Source organism: Mus caroli, unplaced genomic scaffold (assembly GCF_978045245.1).
Source record: "Mus caroli unplaced genomic scaffold, Mus_caroli_1 scaffold_15, whole genome shotgun sequence".
Classification (NCBI taxonomy): Eukaryota; Metazoa; Chordata; class Mammalia; order Rodentia; family Muridae; genus Mus; species Mus caroli.
Window position 1 is genome coordinate 21899636 of NW_028227270.1, and position 21628 is coordinate 21921263.

A 21628-nucleotide genomic window follows, 5' to 3' on the forward strand; every position below is an offset into this window, starting at 1 on the left:
CTGGCCGAAAGATGAAGGTGAGAGCGAGGGGAAATTAGATGTGGGGACATCATCAAGTCTCCAAATGTAAACACGTTCAAAGTGCAGGGCAGTGGACACCAAGCAGAATCAAGTAGGAAACATGGGCTCTAGTCCTAGCTGTTCTACGAAGCAGGTCCTTGTCAAGCCATTCACACCTGCTTCACACATTGCATGCACACTGAGTCACAGGCTTCTGTATCAGGGTCTTCACACATGGACCAGAGCCACGGCTTTTGGCTCACAGTAAGTAGTATCTTCATGATGATCAAACACTGTTTGCTCTATTTACTTCAACAAGATAATGCCTAAGAAAATGCCCCACAGTGTCCATCAGTTACAAGAGCTGAGCACTGGGGGAAGAGGAACATCACTGTAAGGTCACCTGACAAGCAAGCAGAGGCCGTGCCTGCCTCTCTCTCCATTTGGATGCTATCTCACTGTTTTTTTTTTTTGTTTGTTTTGTTTTTGTTTTTTTTTTTTTGGTTTTTTCGAGACAGGGTTTCTCTATGTAGCCCTGGCTGTCCTGGAACTCACTCTGTAGACCAGGCTGGCCTCGAACTCAGAAATCTGCCTGCCTCTTCCTCCCGAGTGCTGGGATTAAAGGCGTGCGCCACCACTACCCAGCACTTTCTCACTGTTGAGGCAAAATAAGACAAAGGCTAGAGGAACTCCCAATTCCTAGGTATTATTTCAAAGACGGATACAGGGATAACAAAGAACAGTTGAAAAGAATTGAGACAAGGGAAAGGAAAAGGCCCTTCATAAATTATAAACCACTGAGTATAACGCACAGCACATGTTATTTATTTCTACACGAGCCGGTCATAGAGAACCAGGCCCCAGTTACTCTTACTTTCCCTTGGTATTCGACAACACAGACAAAAGCTGAGAATATCAAGTTCAAACAACTTTTTCCCTCACTAATCAATAGTCAAGGAAGAGAATGCTGATGCTAACGACGAAACATGATGCTTGCACAGGCCTCAAGCACAACAAATGTTTTCAACTGACTGCGTGTGCTACTGAGCTCACTGCGTACACTCATAGTTACAGAAGAGTTATATGTGAAAACGAAATCGATTTTGACTTTACTTTTTATATCCTGCATTTCCGTCAGCTTGGGAAGTGGAATCAGACTGGCCCTTAATTAACTTGTCCCCTAGAGTTACTTCTGTATGTGCATTTCCCATGCCAGCAACAGAAAGGTGATGCTGAAAGTGCTGCATAAGTGATAATAATCTCCATGTAAACTTTCCTGACTAAAAGAGTAACATAAGGAGATGTAATTAAGAACTGAAGGAGGAGGAAGCTGTCTGCATTTGTACACTTCCATTTGGGAGCTGAAAGCCCTGTATTAACTGAATCGTGATCTGGCTTCTTACCTTTATAATTTTCTTTCTTTATGAAATAATCCATCAGTAAGTTGAATGTAAAGTTATCTGGAAAAATTCCATACTGAACCTGTAATAAAAGTGAAAACAGAGAATGAAATCATCTCTAATTCTGTCTGTAATATAACCTCATGGATTAGTCAGGGCAGTGGACCCACTGAGGAAAACTACATAACTCTCATTTGCAGCATCGGTGGCAGAGAGACTGAAGCTGTGACTCACGAGGTTTGCAAACTGGAACTGTCGGTCGGGGGAGAAAGTTGAGCAGGTGTTTGACAGAGGACAACTGACAGGTAAAAACTGTAAAGCCCGTCTGTCATCATCTTAGTCCTGTCACAGCTAAACAACAACAGAAAGAGACCCAACCCCCCCTCCCCCCTCCAATGGTCCAATGACTCTTCACAAGGTCTGAATGAAAATCCCAAACAGACCTTAAGGAAAAAGCATGAGTTACACAGCACATGGCCTGACTTCTAAATGCCCAAGAAACATGCCTAAGCTTCGCTGTACACCAAGTGCCTAGGACTCTGTTTGCCTTTATATTTAAGATGTCAGAATCTAAGAATATTTTAGGAATAAACAAGGATGCGTCAGTGTCTGCTTCAGGGCTTCGTAGGAGTATTTTCATGTCTCAGATCTTGAAGTCTCAGGCCCCAGCATCAGAACTGGGATGGAACCTTCAAGTTTTAGTGGGTTTCTCTGATTTTCACTTACACTTGAGCCTGACTCCTTACTGCCTCGATCATGGTTATAGTTTTACCCAAAACTCTTACTTCAATAGGATTAACCTCTCTGTTCCATAGTGTCACCAACTACCAAAAACAACGGGGGAACTTTTTTTTTTTTGCCCCACCTACTTTACTGCCTTGGGAGCTTCCTAACCCTCCATTGTGAATCCCAGGCTGACATAGGGAGCACTGGCTCAGGGGCAGGGAGCACTGGCTCAGAGGCAGGGAGCACTGGCTCAGGGGCAGGGAGCACTGGCTCAGAGGCAGGGAGCACTGGCTCAGGGGCAGGGAGCACTGGCTCAGAGGCAGGGAGCACTGGCTCAGAGGCAGGGAGCACTGGCTCAGAGGCAGGGAGCACTGGCTCAGAGGCAGGGAGCACTGGCTCAGAGGCAGGGAGCACTGGCTCAGGGGCAGGGAGCACTGGCTCAGAGGCAGGGAGCACTGGCTCAGGGTGGGGCCTGTGATTCTCAGAACTCACCCCCATTAGCTTGAATCCAAGGCAGGTTAAAGCCAAAACATTTTAGAACAGTAACTCATTAGAGCCAGGAAGGAACTTGAAATTAACTGGTCTTGGCCAAGTGTGGTTCCTCATGCCTCAGAGGGCTGAGGCCAGACTCAGGCTCTAGGGTAATTTGGGATATACAGGAAGATCTCATCTGGGGTACAGGGTAAAGTTGGCAAAACAAAGAATGAGCCAGTCAGGTTTTCCAACCTTGGTCATGGGTCAAGTCAAGTCTCTAGGAAGGATGAAAAGGCACAGAGACAGTTTCCATTAGACCACATGTCATTTAGCATCCATCTGTACCCACAGGATACAAAACAGCATGAATGAACCCTGATAGAAACTGTGGGTTCTGGGTGCTGATGCTGTGTCTACCACATTCCATTCCAGAAGAAGGATGCTGGTCAGGCAAGGCTGTGTGTGGGGATAGGGGTTTGTGAGAATGTCTATAATGTCCACTCAGTGATGCTTTGAATTTCAAATGCCTAGGCCCAGAAAAGACATCCTGACTTAGAACACTAGGGGTTAAGACAAGTATTCTGTGTGTGTGTGTGTGTGTGTGTGTGTGTGTGTGTGTGTGGTGTACACAAGGATGGGTTGTCCTGCTCAATTTTTTACATGGATGCTGGGGATCTAGACTCAAAACATGCTCATGTGGTAAGCACACCAACTCAGCTATCTCTCTAGCCCTGAGCATCTGTAAATGTAACAAACCTCAGTAACTCTAAGAAGGCAGCTCAGGTTGTAAATCGCTGACACCCACTCAAGTTGGAAATGAGAAAACCAGGACATAGACAGAGAAAAGTATTTGCCTGACATTCCGGGCAACTGACAAAACTAAGTGGTTACAGGCTACACTTCCTGAACCCTCATCTGGTAATATCTCTTTTTAAAGGCCTGGGAGCGACAGAGAAGAGATCCTCTGCTCTGCTTTTCCAGACCCTCCTGAATCTGTTTCCACAGGGATCTTCAACTCTGCACGTAATTTCTGGAATGAAGAGAACAAGATTTCATCTGTCTTCCCCCGGGGCCTCCTTCCTTTCTTTCTTGAGACTGCAGCTCTGAGCCTTGACGGTCCCTCCCTCCCTTCCTCAGTCCCCTTGAAGTCTCCATCCCTGCAGACAAAGGCAGCACACTCGGCCCCATGGACAGCTTTTGGAACTAGCTTACAGGCACTCATCTCCTCTACTTCTTCCCCTCCAGCTAGACTCCATCATTCTAATTCCTCTTGTATGGCCCTTGGAATCCTCTAATGTGAGCTTTACCAGAGAGAAGGGATAGCGCCTTTATTTCTGCAAGGTAAGGATGAGATACTATTCATTTCTGTCCTCACTTCGATAAGCGATCCGTCATCTCACACCAACAATGTGTACAACATATGATGATTTGCTGTGAGACTAAGTTACAGGTGAAAATCATTCTTCACAGAGAAGAATCAAAGATAAATCAGTATTCTGACTGAACTCTGATTTTCAAAGTCTGGTGACACTATGAACATAATATATTTTCATAAAAATATTGTTAAAGTGCTCTAATGGCTTGTAACAGTATTTAGGTTGACTCTGGCAATAGTAACACTCTACAACTTGTGTGCTTAGTTTGAATATACTGGAGTCAATGGAGACTGCAGTGCTGGGTGGAGTTTAACCCAGAAGGACCTTAATCCTAGGAGCTCTGGGGCTTGGGGAGAAAGAGCTGTGGAGCTTAGGAGAAAGGACAAATTATTACCTAGGAATAACATCTTCTAGAAAAAAGTGTAAGATGGACTGAATGACCTAGAGATTATCCTCCATCAGAAATGGCCACTATTCACCCAACCCTTCTGAAAGGGAAACAGACAAGCAAGGCAGGGCTTAAGGCTGAAGACAAGTGACTGCCAGTGCAGCCTCCTACGGCGCTCCATGGTCACATGTCCTCCCACCGCGCTCCATGGTCACATATCCTCTCTTAATCTCTATGCTTGGAAAAGAAGCAGCTACGGACATTTTTACTGTTTTATTTGTTGGGTAGTTTATAACCAGCTCCGGTCTACAAACAGCATGACAAGGAATCTGAGGGGAGACCTTAATAGGAAAGTGGTTTCTGGTGGTACTGTCACAGGCACAAAGAGCAGATCACACACACTCAGGACACACATGGGGAAACACTCCCCTTATGAGCCAATGTATACAAGGGATAGCCAGGTACCCCTCACCTTATTAACAAGAGTATACAAGGCTTTGTCTTGTGCTCCGTATTTCAGACACTGTCTAATCCAGGTGTGGATGGTCCAGTCTCTTAGGTACCAGCAGTTGGGACTGTGTCGAAATCTAAATAAAACACAAGAAGAGATAACACTTAATCTCTTAAACATTAAAACCCAAATACCGCCCATTACCAGGTCCTTCTCTTGCAAAAGTTACTTGATATAGTCAGTGAGACCAAAAAGTCATGAGCACTGACAATTAATAGAAACTTGAAGTTCTTAACTTTAAGTCTGAAATGGAAAGAGAGAAGGCAAAATAATAAAAAAGAAAAAGAAAACCTACTTATTGATTTGTTTTAAGATAGGGGCCTCTCTATGTCATCTTGTCTGACCTAGAACTCACAGATCTGTCTGTCTCTACCTCCCAAGTGCTGTGACTACAGGTGTGTCTACATGTCTGGCTTTATTATTTATTTCATCCCCTTGCCTCAACACCTTGCTTTAATAAGAGATTTATATGGAAATGATTTGGGGAACTATTATTCATGACTTTATGTAAATACATATCTGTCAGAAGGGATATGTGAAGCTGAAGTTGATACTCTGGAAATGAAGTAAGACAGAAGAATAGAAAAGCAGACCAACACAGACCTCGAAGGGGAAACAGCTTTAAGTTACACCAGTATTTCTTGTATATTCAGGAGCAACTGGGATAACTGCATCACAAAAATAAACAAGGGCTCCACTTTCACCCCTCAGTCCATTCCTTGTTCCCACAGCAACCTTCACGATCTGTGACTCAGGCAGCCCGAGGAATGAGCAGTCACTTGGAGGAAGCTCCCGGAGGGGCTGCTCTGGCCCAAGTGCTCACAGGCAGCCAGTGTCTGAGTGGGAAGGCTCTTCTCTCTCTCCACCAACATGCAGGAAACTGGATATCAGCGGCATTTCTGAACACTTATCCATTTTCAGTAGGACAGAGCTTCATAGTCCTACTTAGAATTGGGGACCTACTTATTCCACATGACTCCTTAGTGTGTGACACTTCGTGGCCCATCTAAGTTTCCAGCACATAAAAGCAGAGCTTCCATCAAGACGTTTACTAACTGCTACATGCTTGTGTGCATGACTGTACTGTTAACACGTATGTATGTATATATGGAGAATGATGCCGCTTTGCCTAGGGCATTCACAGCCTCCTTACACACATCTTTTATAACAATGCAAGGAGGGCATGGCCCATGGGAATTGCTAGCTGCAGGGTTTGTGGCTTTGGTGGTTTAGTCTATTTCTCATTTTAAAACAGATTCAAAATGTCAACTATCCCCTTTACCTAAGAGCTCTTTCAACCTAATCTCCACCTTAATCTCCTTCCTGCCTTAGAACGTCTTGGATGGCAGCTTCTTGGCTGGTGCTGACAGACTTTGATGCACTCTGTGGCTACAACTCACAACCACAGCCAAGCAAGCATCTTTTCTCTTCATATATTATAATATATGCTGCTGAAAGTAGAATTCCAGTCTTTGGCATATAGGCAGTTAGTGAACCCCTTTCTAGATCCTACCAGTGTTAAAACTAAGGAGAAAGAAAGAAAAGAGAATTAGTACCTAACTTCTGGAACATGAAGGCATCAACGCAATATGCGGACAAAGGAACCAAGTTTGAATGGTATGAGAGAAATTCCTCAAGCAATTTCACAAGCACTTTGCTGTGGCTCCTCTTTAGAACTCCAGTAAGGAGGGGGCAGGCTGGCTTCTGGGTATAATCTATCTAATTCTGTGAACTGCTGGCCAGCACGGCAGTCAGGAAAGGCAAAGAGAGAACACCAAACAACACACTGACTTCCAACCAGCCTGCAAACACACTGACTTTTGTTCTCTGCTCCACCCAGTAGACTGGCAGGTTATAGCCAGCCACTACACGATGCCCCTCTGCACCTGGTGCCATCAGCTGAGGCCACATCTCAACAGATGTCACTACCACTGAAGCAGCAGGCTGCCAGGACCAGCAAACTGCGTGAATATAGAAAAGATGGACAACGCTGCTCAAATAACCCCAGCCCTGCTGTGCGCAGGGCAGTGGGAGGCAGCCTGCAGCTCAGCTCTGTGGCTGTGCACTTCTTGGAGGAAGGAGGAACACAAGAGGGGATGGAAGGAGCGTGTGCAGTCCAGCTTTCACTCTGACTCTATGGTTAGCACCCATGCAGAAGAGATCCTGTCCCCAGTGCTAACGGGCTGTCAGAGCTTTCTAGAAGCCCAAACCACCGGTGAGGCAACAGCAGGAGCTGAGACGCGTCCTCTCGCCCCAGCAGGTCTAAGCAGCATGGAACTGCTCAGACAGCCACCTGGCTTACTGCTCACCCTAGGCTACAGCACCAAGAGGCCAGAGAGCAGAATCACGGTTTGTCAGTCAGACAGGGATCCAAAAGCCTAGGTCACCTTTGATTTCTTAGAAGGTAAGGGAAGTCACTTAAAAGAGATCATCGAAAGGAAAAGGAAAAAGACCAGAGTGTGACTTTATAGTTATTTGCGACCAACTGAATCGTTTAATCAAAAACAACAAAACAGTGGGCTCTGGCTGTCCTTCCACAGGCGTCAAATGACTCATTATCTTACAATGGCAAAGCGGCCACCCTCACCAGTCTTTAGGATCAACTACAAATGCTGCAGGCCTAAAGCGTGGTGCTGGGCCCACAGCCCTGCAGCAGCTATCACTTAGCTACAACACAGGGTCTGCACACGGATGAGCAGGCTTGCCACATGGTTTCCCTGACTCTATGAGCCACCAGCCAAGCCTAGGCATAAACACACTTTCCCGTTCCCAGTAGGTTCTGTATCCTGTGGCAACAGGCATTCCAGATGGGACCCTCGGCCTCTAAGTGAGGCAGACGTGGAGGAGGGGCAGTAGAGAAGGCTGCCAAGGAGAAGATTCAGCCAGTTCCTTGGACCGTGGTGTGGAGTGTGAATCAATTCATAATGCCAAGCTTGCAATTATCAAAAGGTCAAGAGCTTCCACTAAAAGCTAGTGTGTGACTGACCCACTGATTCAGTTGTCACTGCCCTCTTTCTTATCCTAAAAAGGTAATGGGAAAGATACTTTCTTTTCTATCCTGCAGGAAATTCTGCTTTCAGAATTGTTAATTTCAAAATTCACAATCTTCGATGATTCTTTCAGTTATCACAAATACAAAATGGAAATATCACTACTACAGATTAAAATTCCTTTGCTGCTTGAGATCCCACATTTTATGCTTCAGGAAGTTTCCGTTAATTTAACTTTCAATAAACATATGGTGAAGCTCTATTAAATAAATGTACTCTGTTTTAAAAGCTGTCTCCCTATCCCATTACCAAAGGCTAATACAAAGCCTGGACGTGAACACCTACAATTTACCAGCTACCCCGGTGTAGATGAAATGTCTGTGATTAGATATCTAGGTGGGCTTCTGAGCTGGGTTTACAGAGCTGTGATGCTCGAAGCCTGAAGTTCCAGTCTTTCATTACCACTGTAACCTGACAGATGACAGCTGGACAACCATCACCACAATGAAGACACAAGTGACTCCCATTATCTGAGAAGTCCCCTTTGCAGTATATAAGAGAAAAAAGTCCCCTTTGCAAGTACAAAACACGGTGAGAGGAAGGCTCTGATGGCAAATGGGACCTGGGTCACTATAGTGTTGATTGCAGATCTACATTTCTAAATCCAGGAGACAGATAACACATCCATGAAATGACTATCCATCAGTAGTGGCCCTGTGTGAGGTACAATGACCCAAATTCCACCCCTGCTCGTCTAACAATACCTCTAACTCTAGTCTGGACATAAAACCTCCCCCTGCCCCACCCCCCACCCAATACAGAAAAATAATAACTGTAGTCAGACTGTGTGCTACTTTGGCTCCTTCTTTCATGAGACCTAAGGGAGCCAATCAGAACAAAGTCTGTTGTTCTTTGATACTGAGTTTATCTGCTTCCAAAAGGCAGTGTCTATGGCCAGACCAGGGAATTATGGGGAGAGAAAAAAAATATTTATGCTGTGAATACTGATACTCTTGATGGTAGTCTCCAAAGAAGAAACACTTCTGTCTCTTTGGCCACCAATTGGAATTGCACCCAGGAACCACTATGGAGACTGGTACACAGGCTTGCTCACAGGTTACCTTTAAGTACCCTGGAAGCCTGAGGGGGAAGCTAAAAGGAGAGGGTCTCTGGGTAGGTGAGACAGGAAGCTAAGGAGAACTGGATCCTGGAACTAATCTATAAAAGCAAAGGGCTCCAGACCAACACTACAAAGTCAAGAAAGGTGGAACTAAGGCAGGAAACCCACACACTGATTAGTCATGGCTACACTGGAATAACTCTGAGGAAGGGGAAGGGAGACTGAAGGGAAAGAAAGTCAGCAGGATAGCGGTCTGACTGACTGGAGAGAGGTTAGTGTTTCCAGAGACTCTCAAGCAGGCAGGGTCTGTGTGCCGCAGCGGAGGAGGAGATGAGGCACATGGTTGCAAAGGCAGAGAAGCCCGCACGGGCAGATCTGACGTGGCTGCGGGGGATTACAGATGTCTTCGGCCATTTCTGAGGGGGGAGAAGCTCAGCACTAATCTGGATTTCTTAAGAATCTGATTTCTTTCTCTCAAATACGGAAGAAAAGCATCTCTCAGAGCTCTCAGCATACTGATTCTCCCAGGGTGTAGCAGAGCCAAATCCCTGAGGATTTTCCTCTAGCATGAAAGGAAGACTGGGCTCATTTTCAGCCTCACAATCCAGTCAGAGTCAAACTATTTCTGTAACTACCAACCTCCCCTATTTCCCCCAATGAACTTTTAGTCCCCCCAAAGCTCTTAGCGTCCCCCCCAACTAAACTCTTAGGCTCCCCCTCAACACACACAAAGCTCTTAAGCACCTCTCTCTCTCTCACTCTCTCTCTCTCTCACACACACACACACACACACAGTTTTCAAGGCTCTTCTCCCCATATCCCCCACTAAGCAATTAGGACCCCCATCAAATACACAGTCTGCTCTTAGGCTCTCTCTCCCTCTCCCCCTCCCCCCCCCCCTCTCTCTCTCACACACACACACACACACACACAAACACACACACACTAAACTCTCAGGCAGGAAACATGTCATCTCTCTTACTGCAAAGTCTTAGGTACTTAAGGATGTGGCGACAGTGGCTAGGCACACTAGGGTTCACCAATGCAAATATATATGCTGACACCTGTGAACATTGTTCATATGGAAACAGCCTCCGTGGACAGTTTTGAGTACCATCCTGCCTATAGACAGCTGAAGCCAGGAGGAAACACTGCCTTTTTCCTACAAAGCAGGAGGAGATCCCCCTCGTGGCAGAGGAAGCACAGTAACAGGAAAACCACCCTTCCTTCCTTCCTTCCTTCCTTCCTTCCTTCCTTCCTTCCTTCCTTCCTTCCTTCCTTCCTCCCCTAATGCTTCCTTTGCACAATCCACAGAAGAAGGGTGACAGGATTCTGCCTTAGGGAACAGAGGTGCCTCCAGGGATGAACCAAAAGGAATGCTGGCAGAAGTCAGGGTTCAAGGGTTCAAAGAACCCTCTTAAACTTTTAATCAAAACCACTCAGGCTCTTTGACACTGAACAATGCTTTAAAAGGGCTTTCCCTGGAACAAAAAGAAGAAATCACACCCAAAAGAAGTAGATGGAGAGAAATAATCAAACTCAGGGCTGAAATCAATAAAGTAGAAACAAACAAAACAAAAATCCCAAAGAATTGATGAAATAAAGAGTTGGAGTTTTTTTGAAAACAAAACAAAACAAAACAAAGAAATCAATAAAATTGACAACTCTTATTCAAATTAACTAATAAGAGAGAGAATATCCAAATTTAAAAAAAAAAAAGAAATGAAAAGGGGACATAACAACAGACACAAGAAATCCAGAGAATCTGTTTTTTTGTTTTTTGGTTTTTTTTTTTTGAGACAGGGTTTCTCTGTGTAGCCCTGGCTGTCCTGGAACTCACTCTGTAGACCAGGCTGGCCTCAAACTCAGAAATCCACCTGCCTCTGCCTCCCAAGTGCTGGGATCAAAGGTGTGCGCCACCACCGCCCAACTAGAAATCCAGAGAATCTTAAGGGCGCACATTGAAACTGTTTTTACCGGCCGGCGGTGGAGGCGGCGGCGGTGGCGATCTACTCTATAAACTAACTGAAAGACAAAAACCACAGGATCACCTCATTAGATGCTGAAATGCCTTTCACAAAATCCAACACTCCTTTCATAATACAATTCCCGGAGAAACTAGAGACACAGGGACATACCTCAACATAAAAAGGAAATTTACAGCAAGTCCACAGCCAACATCAACTTAACTAGAGAGAAACTCAAAGCAATTCCACTAAAATCAGGAATAAGACAAAGCTGTTGGTGTTGGAGAGCTTGTGCACACTAGGCAGTTGCTTGGGCCTGAGGGGTATCCTTAACTCTCTGGCAGAGATGACAGGGACATCAGAGCCTGCAAGCTGGCACCTAAAACTTTAAAGTAAAATGATATAATCATGAAAGTTAAACCCAAGTTTCCCCCAAGTAATTTTAATTGAAGCTCAAGTTTTGTAGGAAATAAAATGTTTCAACAATTGACTAGTCTGTTAGCAAAGCTACGAATAAATTTTGTTCTTTCCATAACTGTATACTGTACATTTTGGTAGCTATTCCATCTTCTCCCATTTCTCTCCTACTCACACCAGCTCCTTCCAGAGTCCTATACATTTCTTCCCCCATTCATTAGTCCCTCTGTTTGATCCTGAGTTTAGAACAACCTCTCAGAGCTTGCTGGGCTTCACAGTAGGTATACACCCTACTATCGCGTCTCCCTTCTCAGAATGAGTGCCAATAGCAGTATGCGGTATGGCTCCTGGGGCCCTTCACCCTCTGCAGCTGACTGTCAGGATTCCCCGACTGCTGTGGACTCACTGCCAGAATGCACAGTGCTGAGTCTGTGGTTCCCACATCCACATCCTGATCAGGAAATGGAATTTCACAACCCCGATCCCCATCTTGAGGCTCTTACATTTTCACTGTACCCTCTTCTGCAATGTTCCCTGAGCCATGAAGGGGTCATAGACGTGTCCTGCCTAAGATCTAGCCTTCAACTGTCCTTTATTTTTAGAATTTTGTGAAGCCATGGGCTTTTGCTTTTATCTCCAGTCACTACAAGGAGGGTGTTTTAAGGCTGAGAATAGCCTTTTCTGGTCTGAGTCAGGCCTTAAATCTGTTACTGTTTTTACTCTGTAGTATACTGCTGATAACCAATCAATTGTCCATCTTCACTTATTTTACTATGAAATTCCTGTTATCTGTTATAGCATCAGTGCTTTCGAAAAATGGTCTCAAGATGATGTGGGTATAAAGTCACTAGAACTTCTTGACAGCTAGCTTCTGGAACCACAAAAAGGGTGCAACCATTGTCTTTGGTTTAAAAAAGAAGCAAGTTAGTGTACTGAGATTTGCATGTCAGTTCAATTAGTTTTCAACAAGTTTTAATTTGCCACTTTAAAAAGATTCCTTAGTTGTTCATATATAAAGGCAGGAAAACAAAGATGACTGTTCTAGCTTTTAGTTTTGGTTTTTAGATTTTTATTTTGATGTGCCTGTGTAGTATATACTCCGTGTGTATGTACAGGTGAGCACACAGGGCCCCAAAGCTCAGATTACCCAGAGCTGGAACTACAGGCCACTGTGAACAGTCTGCTATGTATACTAGGAATCCAACTTGGGTCCCGCAGAAAAGAAGCAAATGTCTGTAACCACTGAGTCATCTCTTCAGCCCCACTTTGGATCTTACAGGTCTCCCACAGGCACATCTGTTGGAGGCACTTAGGGGAGGTTGTAGCACCTTTAAGGAGAGATGCCACTGAAGGGGGATGTAAGATCCTGCCCAGTTCCTTGCTTCTTTTTCAAATCCCAGGCATAGTGAGTGGCTTTGCTCTGCTACAAGCCCACTGATACTGTCAGCAGCACCCCTGTCAGGGCCCACACGCACAGGGCTCACACGCACAGGGCCCACATGCACAGGGCCCACATGCACAGGGCCCACACGCACAGGGCCCACACGCACAGGGCTCACATGCACAGGGCTCACACGCACAGGGCCCACACGCACAGGGCCCACACGCACAGGGCTCACACGCACAGGGCCCACACGCACAGGGCTCACACGCACAGGGCCCACACGCACAGGGCTCATACGCACAGGGCTCACACGCACAGGGCCCACACACGCATTGAGACTGGAACTCTGAAGCTGCAAGCCGGAAGTAGTCTTTCTCTGTGGGGGTTTCTCCCTTATGAGAGTGGAAACCTATTTCTTGCACTGCCAAGGGGTCAGGATCTAGATGAGGCCATTTAATAGGTAAGTAAGTCTTCTGTTAACTCTAGCCAGCTTCTATATCAAAATCAAACATTTAAAACACTAAATATCTAAAAAATATAAGCAAACATAAAATGCTTAGAACAGTCTTAAGAATGCATGTAAAGGGGCTGGAGAGATGGCTCAGTGGTTAAGAGCACTGACTGCTCTTGTAGAGGTCCTGAGTTCAAATCGCAGCAGCCACATGATGACTCACAACCATCTGTAATGGGATCTGATGCCCTCTTCTGGAGTATCCAAGGAGAGTGACAGTGTACTCACACACATAGAATAAACTTTACCTCACAGGAGAACAAAGGGCGCACACAACTCCTTCTGGCACTATGACAACCACCAGAAAGACCGATTACAAATTCTGAATATGGACGAGTGGTTTCTTTAGTGATAAACCAAATACAAAAGGCTGAGTTCACTGTTTGGCTAATCTTCCATAAAAACAGCATGCTTCAGCAAAATAAAGGCTCCTAGCTAGCCTAGAGACAGGGAGCGAACAATCTGAAAAACATCTTTTACTGCCTGGGAAAATGAACACAGTGCCTGAAAGTGGCAGGAGAGCGGCTTCCCCGTGACTGTGGGCAGCCTTCCAAGGCCTGTGCTGTGCGGTGTGAGTCATGGGGATGGAGGAGAACAGTTCAGAAGAATCTAGTCTGTCCTCACTGTTCTACCCTCCCCTCCCTCTCTCACTGGATTCTTAAGGCGTTGATGCATAATAGTTAAATAGATTCCAGAAAGGCTTAAGCAGTATAAACAACTTGGGGGACAGAATACCATTGCAGGAAAGTCTGTTGTTTGGCACTGTGAGCTTCAGACACTACATCCTAAAGGTGCAGAGCCTATTGATCAGGGCAGCGCTTCATTTCTTGGGTGAGGGCTGATAGGATTATGCAAACACCTTTGCTTCCTGGGTATCCGAGTAGAGTAGAGTAAGGTCAGCTCGGTCAGCTTGCAGACTAGAAAAGCCACTGAACAGGAAGAGATGGAGCTTGTCCCAGGACTGTGTGAAGTGGCAGCTCAAGGCTGACAGCAGGAACGCTGTCCACGTGTATCTGTCTGCCACAACGAACTAAGCGCTCTGGGAACTTGTACCAAGGGGGTGGGGGGCGCTTTTTTGGTTTCTGGCTGTCCTTTAAAATTTTTTATTTTAATTAAGGAAAACCTGAGTGTAAAACAAACGAGAGAAAATTCAGTTTCTGGACCTACTTGGTACAGCTTACTGGAGCATTTGGTGAGGGCAGCCTTCTCTCTTGTGTAGCACCTTTAAGGAGAGATGCCACTGAAGGGGATGTAAAATCCTGCCCATGATCACTTACCAGCTTACAAGACTTACACTGGGAACTGCCTGATAAAGATGAAGAGACATATTCCCTGCCTGAGTTGAGGTTACCCTCTGGATTATCAAAAACAAGTTATATGTATGCATATAATAGACATGTAAGTTATATGTATATTGTGGACATGTATATTAGTGCCCAGAGCCCTCAGAAGGAATAAACCCCACTGTTCTCTCCTTTTCATGAGAATCTATTTTCTAAGGCATTAGAGATGTGAATGAAGCAGGGTCCTCCTTCCTCATGCAAGTTTTGACTCTTTGCAGCCCCTGGAATGTGTTCTGTGCAGTTCATTGCCTGTTAGATAGAGAAGTAGACCAGACCAGAGCAGGGGAGGGAAGAGAACCAATAAAACTGCCTCAGATACATGGGAGGATCAAGCCTCTTTCACGGGAATAAGCAAATGGCATAGCCCCCAGGAGGTTGCTGACAAGGTGCTACTCTGTGTTTGATGAAAATAGGTCCTCAATAAATAAATCTTTAAAAAAAAAAAAAGAAAAAAAAAAGGGCTGGAGAGATGGCTCATTTGTAAAGAGCACTGACTGCTCTTCCTAGAGGTCCTGAGTTCAATTTCCAACGGCCACATGGTGGCTCACAACCATCCGTAATGGGATCTGATGCCCTCTTCTGGTATGTCTGAAGACAGCTACAGTGTACTCATATAAATTAAACAAACCAATCTTTTGGTGGCGCACGCCTTTAATCCCAGCACTTGGGAGGCAGAGGCAGGTGGATTTCTGAGTTCGAGGCCAGCCTGGTCTACAAAGTGAGTGCCAGGACAGCCAGGGCTACACAGAGAAACCCTGTCTCGAAAAACCAAAAAAAAAAAAAAAGGAAAATAGGCTCCGACTCACCGGCTGGCTTAAGTCATTTCTCCTAAGAATTAGTCTTGTCATTTATAAAGCAGAAGTGATAACACTATAATCATTGAGTTACTATGAAAATCAAAAGAGAATTAGGCATGCATCTGACAGCTGGAACCAGTGTATGGAGTACAGATATGTATACATCCAAGCTTACGTCTACTTGGTCAGGTACTTGATGGCATTATGTCTGATACTACTGATCAAAATCCTTAGTAATGTCAAGTCCACCAGTCAGCTAGCCCCTGTCCCTGCAGTGATGCACCTGGCAGTCAGCTAGCCCTTGTCCCTGCAGTGAAGTACCTGGCAGTCAGCTAGCCCCTGTCCCTGCAGTGATGCACCTGGCAGTCAGCTAGCCTCTGTCCCTGCAGTGAAGTACCTGGCAGTCAGCTAGCCCCTGTCCCTGCAGTGAAGTACCTGGCAGTCAGCTAGCCCCTGTCCCTGCAGTGAAGTACCTGGCAGTCAGCTAGCCCTCGTCCCTGCAGTGATGCACCTGGCACAGTCTGTTAATGAGGGAAGGTCTGGTTTTGCTCATGGCTCTGGAGGATCCAGTTTATACTGTGCTTTGAGTCTCTGATGAGGCAGCACATTATGGTGGGAATACATGTGTGATGGTTAGTGTTTCTTAACAACAGGATCTGGAATCACCCGGGAGATGGGCCTCTGGGCACACCTTCGAGGGACTGTCTCCACTGTGTTAGCTGAGATGGGAAGACTCATCCAGTGTGGGTGCCCTTCCCTGGCTGGGATCCGGGACCACCTAAGTGGGAAAAGGGAACTGAAACAGCAGTAGACATTCATCTTACCCACTCCTCCTCCTCCTCTTTTTTGATTTTAGTTTTATTTTCTGTGTATTATTTTGACTGCATGTGTGAATATGTACTATATGCATGCCTAATGCCTAGGGAGGCCAGAAGGAGGAGCTGAATTCCCTGGAAATGGGATTATGGACAGTTGTAAGCTGCCATTTAGGGTCTGGGAACTAAACTGCGGGTCTCAGCAAATGCTTTTAACTGCTGAGCAATCTCTCCAGCCCCCACTCTCAGCTTCTTGACCATGGAAGGAAGCAATGCGTCTCGCCTGTGACTATGACTGTGAGTTCCTTTCCTCCTAGGTGGCTTTGAAAGAGCACTTTCATCACAACCAAAGGAAATGAGCACCGCCGGCAGGCACACCACTCACATCCAATCAGGAAGGAAGGAAAGGCAGGACTGGCTAGGACGGCTACACTCTCTTCTTTTATAATGGGGCTAAGCATCAAACCCAGGATTCACAACAAGCAATCCAGCAGTCCAGCTCCCAGTCCCTTCTGATGGCACATCCCAATGTCGGAAGGACCTTTTGTTAGACCCCACCTACTAAAGGTACACAGCATCTTCCAAGACTACCCTGAGGACCAAACTTTTACATATGAATCTTGCAAGACATTCATTCAAACCACAGCACTGAGGACTGCGGCACAACTGCTCTTGGTAGTAGAGAAGTTAAGACACAAAGCATGGCATTATATAGAGTTTGTTCCTACCAGTTCAGAAAACTGACCCAGGTTCTTCACCTATGAAATGAGTGTACAAGTCATACCTACTTAATACAGTAGAACACTGGATTGATAATGAAGAGTACAGAGACAATCTATGTAAGTTGGGAATAATGCCTGCTGCAAGCATTTTCAGATATCCCTAGCAGAGCATCATATAGTAGCTATATCCAACAGGTCACTGAATAAAATGTGAGCTCTTAAGAGTATTTCCAGCCACATCCGGACATGCTCAGTAAACATGTGCAACAAGCACCTGGCTGCCACTAGCCAACATGATGGCACAGGGCAGGGACAGGATCAGCACTCGCTCACTCCTCCAAAGGCACTCTTAAAGGAAGAGTCAGCTGGAGGGTGAACCAGAGGACAGAAGCTTTTCAGTCACAAAGGCTCCCACAACCAGAGCAGATGTGTGCCATTTAGGCCGATTACTGGTAGGGGGTTTCTGATTTATTTATGACAGAATAGTCAAAGAGAAGAAAGGATTCAGGCAGGGGTGACCCAATAGGGAGTATTCTTTTTCTCTGGACTTATTTCCAAAATATATCTCTTTTAGAGATATAATTAAGATCTATAGAACACTATGTAATACTGCAACCATTTGTTCATTCATTTGCTTTTATAGAGTGTCGTTATGTAACAGGCTGGCTCGATGCTCTCTATGTAGCCTTGAACTTTAGAGATCATCAGCCCAAGTTCTGAGATTTTAGGTTTAAGTCAAAATGCCTAGCACAATTTCTTAATTTAAAATGGTGAAATTCATAGGACTTATTCGCATACGTCCACATCTATGCACATCTTTATATGAAGTGTTTTCTCTCTATGGAAGGTCTAAGAAAACAGCACGGCAGGGACACCCACTTATGGCGGAGCCCAGAACACCTGTGTGCAACTTCTCAAAGACGGCTGCACAAGCCAGAGACCAGGGACGCCGGGGCTTTACAGTGCAGATATAAAACGTACATGTGCACACGTGTGCGCGACATTTACAGGCGGGAGAGAAGGAAGAAAGGACTAAGAAGGGAAAGAGAGAAAGCAGAAGGGCAGCCAGGGGAAGGGAAGTAAAACTGTCCTTACCTAATATCCTCAAGGTTGAGAGGAAGAAATTCCTTCCTGGGCCTGGAAAGACATGTGCAGACACTGGGCAGAGGACGCGAGAAACAGTGAATTTAGAAGCAACCAGAACCGGGAGCAAGACTCACAGTCCTTATTCCCATGAAGCTATGGCGCACAACGGCACCTGCTTCCTCTAGGAAATCTGTTCAAATTGTTCCTTCCTTTCGAAGCCATATGGAATGTGGCAGTACACACAAGCCATGTCATTAGGTACTTTAAATTTGTAACAGTTCAAGGGATTAAAACACCTCCAAAGGTTGAGTTAAAATTCCTCTTTAGTGAATTCAGGTCATTCTAATTTGAGTAAGGACTGCTGATAGACAATCCCGAGTTTTGCTTTCTGGCTACCGCCGTGCTTTTCTTTAGAGAAGCGCCTGCTGCCAAGAAATACAAATGTCATTTTCCTTCACTGAATTGAAGTGAAATGCAAGATTTGGTTGCCCTATTCAGAGCTTACCTGCCTATTCAGTTACATCTGAAATGTGACATATTTTTGGCATTCATTCAATAAATCACAAATGCCTCTGAGAGAACAGTGGCAATGGACCAAGGGCTGAGAGCATAACCAGGGCAGTGGAGCACGCCTATGGTCCCCAAGCTGAGGAGGCTGACACAGCAGTCACCTGAGCCAGGAATCTGAGGCCAGGCTGGGTAAAATAAAGAGATCACATCATTAAACAACACACACACACACACACAGAGAGAGAGAGAGAGAGAAATAAAGCTGGGCAGTGGTGGCACACGCCTTTAATCCCAGCACTTGGGAGGCAGAGGCAGGTGGATTTCTGAGTTCGAGGCCAGCCTGGTCTACAAAGTGAGTTCCAGGACAGCCAGGGCTACACAGAGAAACACTGTCTCAAAAAACCAAATAAATAAATAAATAATCACAAAGAGATAGTCAGATGAACCAAGAGCTACTTCAGTACAGTGTTAACCGCTGTAATGGAGAATCATCACACCTCGGCACTTCCTCACGCCCTGGTCACACAGACCTGTTAGTAGAATGCTAATAGAAGCTTTTATCATCCTCACCCCACTCCAGTCTCCATGCCCCAGCCAGATCAACAGTTTATCCTAAGGTTATACTCTAATTAAATTCACTCTATAGAAAGGGACACTTGGCTAGAATGTGATTTGTCATTTCCAAGGTTGAAAATAACATCAAGTAGATTGAATGATAAAGAATGAAGGCATTATCTTGGTTTACTCTTGGTCCTATATTATAGTTCTATCAATAGGCTTATGAGCAAGGCACCTCAGCTCTAAACCTTTCATTATGTTGAATCTCCACCCTAGGGAGGCCACAGATGTGCTGACTGGTACATGATGCTGCATTGTGTGCATCACAGAACTGACAGGTGTGTATATACAGTCACACAAAAGAAACTGCTATTACATAGAGTAAGAGCACCATGAAAGTACGAGCAGTGGAGCCAGTCCACAATCTAAATCCTTACAGGTATTTAATAAAAGGATAAATAAAATCCAAGGAAGGGATGATAGGGGAAGAATGTAGGCTGACTCAACTGCAGAACATCCTGTGGTTGAACACGGGCGGCCTGGGAAATACTCTTTGCATTACCCACTGAGTGCTTTCTGCAGAAATACACGGGCCAGACCGAGAAGCAGCAGGATGACGCATCAAACCCAGGAAATTACAGTGTGATCTGATTTTATCATTTTCCCAAGTGAGCTCTGAGACAATGGGCCTGCTAGTCTCTCATTTTATTGGAGCCTCTCTGCTGACTGTGTTATCAGATTTTCACAATAAGATGAACAAAGCACACAGCTCTCACAGCCTGATGCATGTCTCATCTCCTTTGGTCATTACCACTTTGTAAGGCTGGGATTTAAGAAAGTCCTAAACAAAAGGAATGTAAGAGTCAATGCAGTTTAAGTGAGGAGCACACGAGGCCCCGCCCCTAGCTGAGAAGCTTAAGCACCTAATGGCTGCTGGGGAGGGGTGTGGCCACATCCAGTAGAAATCCCCACACTCAGGTACCTGCAAACAACAGCAATTAAAGTCAGTGGGAAATACAGCAAGAAGAACAGGCCTCAAACCAGGAGGGTGCCTCTATATAGGAAGGGCTTGAAACTGGGGCACACTATTGCTCTGACTTATCTGTCATACATTAGATACATGCATGAAATTGTCAAGCACCAATAAATGAGCATGAATAAAGAAAGAAAGAGCTGTTTTTGGTTGTTCTGCACAGTGTGCTTACTGCGGAGGATGCTCGTTTTCTCCTGAAGTAACACAAGAACAAGTGCAGTGGATGCACAGTCATGAGCTAGGAAGGAGAATCAACTCAGGGGCCAGAGATACCGCAAACCTCGGCTTTGATGCCAGCCCACTTTGTTTTCAGTGCTGAGAATCAGATGGAGGGCCAGCATAGTAGTCAAGTGCTCGACTTCGGAGACATACCTCAACTTTCAGTATTATTTTAATGTTTTTTAGTGAACTATTCATAGCTCTGTATACATCAACCTTATTAAAGATAGATTTGTATCTCTGACAAAATCTTTTATTTATTCTCCATTATAGTTTAGCTCTGTGAAACGAGGTTAGATTAGATGCCCTCGAGGAGACTAAGACTCTATACAAAAGCCCTGCCTTGTGAGGTCCACAGATGCTCAGATTACTATTCTCCCCATATCACATGGACCACCCTCAATCCACAGTGATGGTAAAGCCGTCTCCTCGTACTGTGGCTGCTCCCGCTGCCTACAATCCTGTGACAATCATGTAACTCTGGCGTGCAATAGCTCTGCTGCTCCCACAGGGATTCATGGAGATGGGTTTTATGGAAATCCTATTTCAGAACATTTCATATTTCAAGCTGTGGTGGGAATAAAGAATAAGCGAAGTTTGTATAACTTTGCTTCCTTGTTCAGGGTGGACTGGCAAGGCAGAAATGAAAACTGTTTATAAAAAATGACTGTTTTGTTGAGGTGGGATATTTAAAGGTTTCCTCTCTTCTAAGTCTCAAACTGGAACTCAACACTTTTCTTTCCCTTTTCCCCCCCTTGTCTGTCTGTCTGTCTGTCTGTCTGTCTGTCTGTCTGACTGACTGTTTGGGACAGGATTTCTCTGTAGCCCTGGCTGGTCTGGAACTCACTTTGTAGATCCTGCCAGCCTCAGACTCAGAGATCCACCTCCCAGGGCCTGGGAGTGAAAGTGTGCGCAACCATGCAGGGCTTGGAACTCAACTCTTAATGCCCCGGTGTTTCAGGGAGGAAGAGTCTGACGGGAGGCTCAGGTCAGGAGGGCAGGCTCACCAATGAACTCACAGCACCATCAAGACAGTGTGGAGTGGGGCTTCTGCTCTCATGCCCTGCGAGGAGCAAATAAATCTAATAATTTTATGCAAATCTAATCATTATAGAAAAAAATAGAAGTAAAATATAAGTGGGCTCAGAGCTGGTGTTACATTGCTCACTTGACCAGTTATTTAATGATTTATGGTGTTCCTAGTTTTTTGTTATGTAAACAAAACTACAGTTAATTTTCTTGAGTTGTGCATCTATTTCTTTATAGGGCAAATTCCTTCTA

At 45.3% G+C, this 21628-nt stretch overlaps 1 protein-coding gene across 1 annotated transcript in view; it reads right to left on the reverse strand.

Moving 5' to 3' along the window:
* Positions 1-21628, reverse strand: part of Mrps27 (mitochondrial ribosomal protein S27) — a 72393-nt gene that overhangs the window by 11892 nt on the left and 38873 nt on the right. Inside the window, exons 5-6 of the mRNA XM_021180173.2 lie at positions 4837-4951; positions 1404-1482 (exon numbers count right to left, since the gene is read on the reverse strand). Of these exons, the coding sequence (XP_021035832.1) occupies positions 1404-1482; positions 4837-4951 (194 nt within the window). The remainder of the gene's footprint in view (positions 1-1403; positions 1483-4836; positions 4952-21628) is intronic.